We start from the raw sequence: 9,558 nt of genomic DNA, 5'->3' as shown, positions 1-9,558 counted from the left end.
ATGTTTAACCAGAAGTTAAAACAGTAAATTATATAATTTTTTATACTGTCATTATACTTGATAGACAATAGGAATACCCTTGTTTTGGCGTTTGTCATAGTTTTGATATTTGCCGATTTGAAACTTGGTGCTGCTTTGCATTTTTGTTGGTAATTTGGAGTGCTGTTTTCATACTCAACGCTTGAATATTTCTGGCCTTGCACCTGGTTGGCAGGGTGGATTGAAATGTATGGTTTTGTCTGGATTTATGGTGATGGTAGCCTCATGGCTGAGAATCAGTGCAGATAAACAAAAGCTTGCAGGTTTAGTCTCATCATGTATCAGAGGCACTGCAATCATCACAGCCCTGTTTTATTGCGGTTACATTTATTACAGACCCTGTAAATTCCCTCCTATAAATTGCCTTGAATGAAAAATAAGTTGCATAAAATCCATTTCCTGAAAATAACAGCACCCAGACCCCATGAATAGTCAGTTTGTATAATGGGAAATCACTTTAATATACCCAGCTTCTCAAAATACATTTCAGTGCATTCATAAAACCTTCATATACATGCGTTTTTCCTTCAACATTCTTTTTTCTTCCTTCAAACAAACTGTGACAATGATGCGACCACTTTGATTGAAATTAAAATACATAAATCATCACAGAAAATGTTGCAATAACATTCCCGCCATGTTAAGTTTCCATCAAGAATCTTCTCAACTCTAACCAACGTCTAAAAAGCTAAAACAATAAGATAAATATCCTTTTATTTCATTCATTCATTCGGCTGTTGTTTTGCCAGCACTTATACACAGAAGTTATAAAGGCATTTCATAAAATACTTTGACTTCATATCTGATGATCCAGTAACACAGTACAAGCGGTCCATATTAATTCAACTCATCACCTGCAAATGAACTTGAAATTCTCATTTTAGTGTTTCAACTTTTATGAGTTATAATGCATGATTGCACATATAGTGTAACCAAAACGTGGTACGGAAAGACATTCATAAAGCGCATGGAGATTAATGAGATAACGCTGATACATACGTGACAACTCAAAACTTTCGCATAACAGCCATTTTATGCCATGGACATCTCAGTCCATCTGTACATACATGCAGGCTGACAGTGTATCTCTATAAATAACGGGAGCGTAAATAGCGTCATTGTCAGGAACGGAACAGCTCAAAATCTCTCCAGAGGAGCCATTGTGTGGGATAAAGAACAGGCCTGAGAGAATGTCATGGGAGTCGGGCTGTCTACACAAACAGGAGGACGAGGATCGAGATTAGTGTTGAGTTATGGCATTCCAGGGAATTTCAGAAGCCTTCTGCATACCTTCATGTTGACTGAGCCTCATTATTGACATTCCTCGAGCCATCAGCACCTTGACGATTATCGCTACGATGCTGCTTACAAAGGTAAGGATCCTAGACTTTCTCTACGAGACTTTGCAAGTTCAGACCTAGAGGTCACATAGTGTCAAAAATATGCTAATGTGCATAATGCTTCACAGACTGACCCAAGGCCATGTGATTATGACATTGAGCACAGAGATGTGCTCATGAAACACAACACTAGCATCTATAAAGCCAAGCTTATACAATTGATATGAATAAAAAATAAAAAAAAACATATATAAGACTTGAAATGTTGCCCATTTATAAAACGACAAAGACAGATTTGGAGGTATTACAGTAACACTGCAAAAAATTATATTCTTAATGAGTATTTTTGTCTAATTTTCCAGTAAAAATATCAAAAAATCCTTCAAAGAAGATTAATGTACATACTTTTTTGGAGACAAAATTTTACAACACTGCATTAATGAGACTTATTATCGTTCAAAAGTTTGCGGTTGGTAAGATTTTTTTTTTTTAAGTTGTCTGCATTTATTTGATCAAAAACACAGAAACAATCAGTAATATTGTTAATCTTAATATATTTTAAAATGTAATTTAATCATGTGATGGAAAAGCTCAGCATATTACATCAGTCTTTAGTGTCACATGGTCCTTCAGAAATCATTTTAATATGCTGATTTGGTGCTCAAGAAACATTTATGATTATTATTATCAAATGTAGAAAACAGCTGCTTAAAATATTTGTACTGATACATTTTTTTTTTAGGATTCTTTGATGAATAGAAAGTTCAAAAGAACAGCATTTATATGAAATAGAAATCTTTTGTAACAACTAATATTCAAGATATAATAAGTCGTCTTAATATCTTATGCAGTGTTGCTTTTCAAGTCAATTCATCTGAAAATTCTACTGGAATATTTGACTGGGAAAAAAAGTCAAGAAATACTTTAAAAACTGTTTTTTGCAGTGTAGTATTGACTTTGGTTTCTGTTAATTGATTCATCATGTTTTTTTGATTACAAGTCCACAAATACTTTAAAATACAATCTCTCAAAGAATTATGGTGCTATGATTAAAAAAACAATAGTGATTTTCATCATTTGAATAATTTTATCTACGAAATGACTAAGCACAATCAGTGGTACTTTGCTATACAAGGCAAAATATCAAATGCAGAATGAAAGCAGTCTAAATGACTGATTCAAGCCACTTTGGCCTCTCTTTTGTCATTGTGGAAGCCTGGAGAGCCAATGATCTTGTGGGGAAAAAGCCTGTTATTCAAATGACAGCAGGTCAGGGTGGGATTCTTCGCTCTCCAAGTTCAGGGATCGGTAATCCACGGTGCCGTTCCCCAACAATTCCCCCTCAGTGACGCTGATGCGGCAGCCTCCTTTCCCTGGACACGGGGTGGAAGCCATTCTAGTTTCAGTGTTGGCCAGTTTTTTGGGGTCCAGATTGTCTTTGTGAATGAGATCTGGAACAGAAAGCAGCAGCTGTGACTGATCGACATCCTCCGAATTTTTCTCATCCGTCACCCCAGCTGTGGGCTCGTTTTTTAGTTCTAATCCGGCCTTCTTCTCCATCTGGCTGTCGACACGGTCGCCGGGTTCTGAAGGGTTCTCAAGGGTGGGCTCTTCAAGGCTCGGTTCAGGCTGAAGCTCAGCTTTATCTTTGGAGATCTTGTCAGGTGAGGAGACGAAGGAGGATTCTGGGGAGGCTACCACGGGGTCAGAGGATATCATCATGTCCTGGGTGGTCTTCAGGGCACGTGGGAGACGCTTTTTACCGGTGGGAGGTGGGGGATCTAGCCGAGGGAAGGAGTCTAGGGAAATGTGACTGTGTGAGAGAAAGAAAAAGCAGACACAATGTGACCATGCAGGACAGAATGACAATGAAAGATCAGAGCAAATATGCGGTCAGTTCTCTCGCATGGTGGTCCAAAATGACTACCTCTTTGTAAGACTATCATCTCCCTCTGTAATACAAGAGTACACTTCATTTGAATATATCTTATTAAAGGTAGATTTAATAGCACAGATAAAGCTTCCAGGGATGAGGAGAAGACAGCTGGACAACTCATGCTTTGCCATCTTTACTTAGAATACTTTTGGGAAGTTGACAGCTGACGTTATACTCCATGTAAAACCGTTTTAATTGCATTTTGCCAATTCTTTTATAATAATTATTATACTTTACCTTTTTATTAAAAAAATAGAAGGCAAAACATGGTGACAAACCAAACACGTTTAATAAATAAATGTATTTTACTTTAATTTTTGTAATGTTCCATACAGACACTACAAATTAAAAGTATGGGCTGTCAGCAAGATTTTTGTCTGAAAGAAACAATACTTTTAAAGGAATCATTAAAATCAAAAGTGACAGTAGACTTGCCTTGTTACAAAAATTCTATTTCAAATAAATGCTTTTCTTTAACTTTCTATTCATCAAATAATCCTGAAAAAAAAACCTATCACAGATTCAAAAAAATTTATTAAACAGTACAACTGTTTTCAACATTGATAATAAGAAATGTTTATGGAGTAATGATGCTGAAATCGAAATAGTATTTTGTTTTTTTACTGTATTTTTGGTGAGCATAAGAGACTTCTTTCAGAAATTTGAATGATAGAGTATAATATATAAGTTGATATATTATAATGTGATGTTGAAAAAGCTCTATGGACAAGAAAATAGATACAATGATGTCATGGTCTTCTCAAGTTATTCTCAAGATTCTTGTCTATGTAATAGTGAACTTACCATAAATTTCCCATGATAACTGCACAATTCCCTCAATAATGTCACATATCTATGCAATAATAGCCTTACTAGAGACAAGACGTTGGTTTCTTGTAAATTCATCATTTCGTTTATTATTTTATGACAGTGGAATTTGAACTTGGTCTGTTGAAGATATGAATGTTGATGATGAGAATCAAAGTCCATGTTTTTTTTTTTATTCGCTTAAACATATCATTCATGTCTGTAGTATGAATGGTGAAGGATTGCTAACATTAAAAGTTTAGCATTTGTTTAAAGCCCTAGTAATCTTTTAACGATTGTCTTAAAAAGCACTACAATTATGAACATAAATGCATTATTTCCATATAATTTACAAGCAGGTATAATAAAAAAGCTGGAAGGAACTTGATGTTACATAACTGGTAAGATTTCAGCCAATTAAACCAAACCCTTGACACAAGTCAAAGTTTGCCTGATGCAACACATAGACATGTACATAGACACATGTACATTCTGTTGAAGGCTGCTGATAATAATGGTGGATACAGTTGCTGTGCATGAAAAAGCCTTTTTTTTTCTCTCAAAGAGATGTCAGTCAAATCTCAGCAGTAACGCATGATGTTCATATAATAACAGTGTTCAAAAACATTTCTCCCTTTTTGACATCGTTGCTGAAAGAGTGAACTGCCATCGAAAAATATGATCGGCCATCTGCCACAGTGAATGATGGTACTGATAAATATATTAGTGCCATCAATCGATTGTAAAAAAAAAAAAAAAAAATAAATAAAAAATTCACACTTTTCTCTATTATGAGACCCTCAATTTCTGGGACAAATTAGAAATTATAGCCATTCAACATTAGAGTATAATTGAAATTCATATTTTTAACATTTAATAGGCTTTAAAATATATAACTTGTAATTTAAGTGAACTTCGGATAGGCCGACATGCTGACCATCCTCAGTCAGCCACTCTCTCGGATGTTGTATTAATTGGCAAGGCAAGTCAAGTTTATTTATTTAGCACATTTCATACACAATGGTAATTCAAAGTGCTTTACATATTCAGTGTTGCGATATGTATTGAATTCTGGCACGAGTATCATTACACCCCTATTATAGGTATGCAATAAACAGTATTGGGAAGGTTACTTTGAAAATGTAATCGGTTACAGATACCCTATTTAAAAGTAGTGTAACTATTTCAATTACTTTATTAAAGTAATGTAACTGATTACATTTGATTATTTTTGGATTACTTTTCTAATTTCCAGCACTGAAACACCTTTTTACCATGGTGGCAACTCTCAGACAGGTTGTGGCCTAAAGCTTTCAGTGCCAATGTGGATTGATGTAATTGGCAGACGTGGTGTCTTAATGAGTCATCATGGGCGTGTTTTGGGTGTAACGTGCAATGAACCAATCAGAGTCTAATCTCCCATTCCCATTCCAGTTGCGCTTCCACCATGGTGGATTCGCTATTTACATGGCGGAATTTGCGAGCGGAAAGAGTGAACACTTCTCCAGAGAGGAATCCTTTTATTTTTAATATTTAAAACTATTTGTGTGCTGCTGCACATCCCTTTGTGTGTGTGTGTGATAAGCAAAGTGTACACGTGTTGTGGACCCGCCAATAGGGGCATTTTACTAACACACTCTTTAAATAACAAAAAATATATATATATACACACACACTCACCTAAAGGATTATTAGGAACACCATACTAATACTGTGTTTGACCCCCTTTCGCCTTCAGAACTGCCTTAATTCTACGTGGCATTGATTCAACAAGGTGCTGAAAGCATTCTTTAGAAATGTTGGCCCATATTGATAGGATAGCATCTTGCAGTTGATGGAGATTTGTGTGATGCACATCCAGGGCACGAAGCTCCCGTTCCACCAATCCCAAAGATGCTCTATTGGGTTGAGATCTTGTGACTGTGGGGGCCATTTTAGTACAGTGAACTCATTGTCATGTTCAAGAAACCAATTTGAAATGATTTGAGCTTTGTGACATGGTGCATTATCCTGCTGGAAGTAGCCATCAGAAGATGGGTACATGGTGGTCATAAAGGGATGGACATGGTCAGAAACAATGCTCAGGTAGGCCGTGGCATATAAACGATGCCCAGTTGGCACTAAGGGGCCTAAAGTGTGCCAAGAAAACATCCCCCACACCATTACACCACCACCACCGGCCTGCACAGTGTTGACAAGGCATGATGGATCCATGTTCTCATTCTGTTTACGCCAAATTCTGACTCTACCATCTGAATGTCTCAACAGAAGACTGGCCCGTCTGGCACCAACAACCATGCCACACTCAAAATTGCTTAAATCACCTTTCTTTCCCATTCTGACATTCAATTTGGAGTTCAGGAGATTGTCTTGACCAGGACCACACCCCTAAATGCATTGAAGCAACTGCCATGTGATTGGTTGATTAGATAATTGCATTAATGAGAAATTGAACAGGTGTTCCTAATAATCCTTTAGGTGAGTGTATATGTCTGTATATATACACATTTTGGATGGAATACATTCATTCAGCATTAGTTGACGAAAGTGTACTGGAACCAGATCAACACTCACCCCACGTTTAGAGGAATAATATGTTTACTTCCTTTTTTATTTGACATTTATTAGACAGGACAGTGTAAAGAGAGTATCAGATTGGCACATAACGCAGTCCAGCCTTGAATCCGTCTCTGTAGAAGCACTGTGGTCCTTAAATGTCAAAACTGCTACAAGCTGAAAACTTCCAAGCAATTTGATTCTTAGCATGAAGTCGATTGAATATAACCGTATTGTGGTCATTGCCGTTTGCAGCTGTGAGTGTGTAATCTTTACCTGTTTTTTGCTGAATTGTGGCCAATCTCAGTCAGGCTGGACCACACTGGCTCCACGTTCTTATTCACTTCTGTGACTCCAATGTCTCCGAAACTGTTGGGATCTTTTCGGCGGAGCAAGTCGTTTACCTTCGCACCCATGGCTTTGCCCAAGTTCAGGGCGTTTTTTAGGTGCTGGCTGCCACCTGTCCTTGATCCTGCCAGGGCAGATGTGTCTGTGGAGCCTGCTGGACTGACAGGGCTGCTTCCAGGACGAAAGTTCAGCTTTGGCTGTTCCGCAGCATTGCAGTTCTCAAACATGCTTTGGTCCACTAAAGAAAAAAACAACAACAAAAATGTTTTCAGACAAAGTGAGGCACTGGAGAACTTTATAGTTTTTAAATGAACATTTAAAAGTGAGCTTCAGTAGCTTTTGTACAGACTTAAACACATGACTGTTTAAAACTGAAAGCGAAACACTCCAGGAAAGTGTTCATTCAACCGATTTGTTCAACATAAAACCAATATTACTACATTTAACTTAGTTTAATCTATTAGATTAAATTTAGGGATGCACTGATTATTCTGGATGAATAACTTTATTATTTAAAATTGTTATTAATTATCTTATTATGGCTGATAACTGATCAATAATGATTATTACATTTCTATTCTATTTTCCAATAAAAAAAAAAATTTCACCAAAAATTCTCGTTTTGAGGTTTGCTAAAACTACAGTGTAATTAAATTATAAATGAGCATTAGGTGATGGCAAATGTAATATAAATGTAAAAACATGCACAATTAAAATATCCAATATATCCCCAATAGCAACAGATACCAATTTAAAAAAAAGATACATTTATACGATATGATACCAATATTATATTGTGCATTCCTACTTTCATGCAGTGGTGAATAAGCATTCTATACATCCAATGTTGAACAATGGACACAAATTCATGCAAAAAAAGAAAAAAGAAAAAAAGAATGACCCCAAAGACACCAACATAGAAGGAAATAAAAAGCATTTATCAGGTCGCAAAAGATTATGTTTCTTACCTCAGAACCATTATTTCATTGTTTGCATTCAAAGTGACAAAGAAAGCATGATTTATTGTTTGCATCTACACAGATATTCTTAAAAAAACAGTATATTAATGCTCAAACACTAAAAAACTAAAAAACTTCCATCACAATATAAAAAAATAAACTTTTACCTTTTAAAAGGTGACCGAAGAGAGGTAGACCGACAGTGATAAAGATGGAAAGATAGAAACAGCAATTTGCCAACAAAAGTGGCCCAGACAAGCAGTTTACAACAAAAGCTGTACATTAGGCTGGCTCTAATCAAATGTGATTTCAAGAAACTCTTGATGGCATTTGATGTGGCATAGTTATTTCCAGCTTGTTAAACTCAAACAGTTTCAACACTTGCTCATGGAGGAGTGAGAATTCTCATTAGCTGGTGACAGTCTCTCGTTGACGACAAACACGGGCCACATACGAGACTAGAGAGGCTTTGAGACACAAATATTTGACAAAGGGAAGTTATTTTGATGCTGACAATGTCTTGGCTCTGCAGGCAAGGCAAACAGATGAATGAGGGAAATTTGTGCGCCAAAAACAGCATGTTGTTGTCATGGTAATCATGGAAAAAAAAACTGACGACAAAAAACCCCCATAACTTGCCATTTGTGAAGGGTCTGCCTTCCTATTCCAGGCAAGCCACTGGGTAACAAGATGAGTTTAAAGGGGTCATAGAATGGTACATGCACTTTTACAAGTTGATTATATGGAAATGTGTGTTGGCAGTGCCTGTACACAACCATCCTATAATGATAAAAATACATCCAGTGTTTTTTTTTAATATCCTTATATATTTTCCCCTGTCTCAAATCGAGCCGTCTGACCGTGTGACGTTACACGGTGTACGCCCCTCCTAAGATTGTTGATTGACAGCAGCGTTTCAACACAGACCCGCCCTGAGCGAGCTGTCATCAGTCCGCCATTGTTGATACGCTGGAGCAGAATGGCGTCTAAGCGATTGTGGTGTTGTGTTTTATTAACCTTTATATTAATCTTTGCAAATCGCTTGCACGCTTCACGATGAATGAGGCTAAAGTTTACAGGGTAAGTTACATTACGGCATGCTTTCTGTGTATGACGTTCTCAATATAATTCATAATCCCACGTTTATAATGAACAACGCGTTATGTTTGTTATTACAAACTGTGTACTCGGGTGATAAAGTTAACGTGGTAACACTACACTAAGCTTACTTTTGTACATGGTTTATAACGGTGTCTGTTACTGATTAAGAAGTAATGTAAAAAAAAAATCTTATAACATAACATCAATCTGTCAATGAACTAACACATCAGTAAACACATAGCAACTACGCTACTCTGCCAGTACAAAGATAGATCAAAGTGACATGACGTTAACCAACCATTCAGAAATGTCCTGTTTGAACTTCGTTGGGTTCGTCATCTGTTCCTGGTCCGACTCCGGTTCAAAATGATAAGGTTGCTTAGATGTGTCCTCAGAGACTCCCGTTGCCATTATTTCTCGAAAATATACCCTCAAATGTTGTCAAGGCAACACTCCACGTGTGTTGTGGTGT

The 9,558-nt window shown here is 36.8% G+C and overlaps 1 protein-coding gene across 2 annotated transcripts in view; it reads right to left on the bottom strand.

Annotated features, from left to right (window-relative positions):
* Nucleotides 1–315: 315 nt before the first annotated feature.
* Nucleotides 316–9,558, bottom strand: part of nos1apa (nitric oxide synthase 1 (neuronal) adaptor protein a) — a 146,837-nt gene continuing 137,594 nt past the window's right edge. For both annotated transcript variants that reach the window (XM_079841674.1, XM_079841675.1), the window contains 2 exons: nucleotides 6,955–7,264; nucleotides 316–3,192 (listed from right to left, as the gene is read on the bottom strand). In XM_079841674.1, coding sequence (XP_079697800.1) covers nucleotides 2,631–3,192; nucleotides 6,955–7,264 — 872 coding nt within the window. In that variant the 3' untranslated portion in view covers nucleotides 316–2,630. The remainder of the gene's footprint in view (nucleotides 3,193–6,954; nucleotides 7,265–9,558) is intronic.

The sequence above is a fragment of the Gobio gobio genome (assembly GCF_949357685.1).
Source record: "Gobio gobio genome assembly, chromosome: 17".
NCBI lineage: Eukaryota > Metazoa > Chordata > Actinopteri > Cypriniformes > Gobionidae > Gobio > Gobio gobio.
The sequence above is the reverse complement of the archived record's forward strand: the minus strand, read 5'-3'. Positions and strand labels throughout refer to the sequence as shown.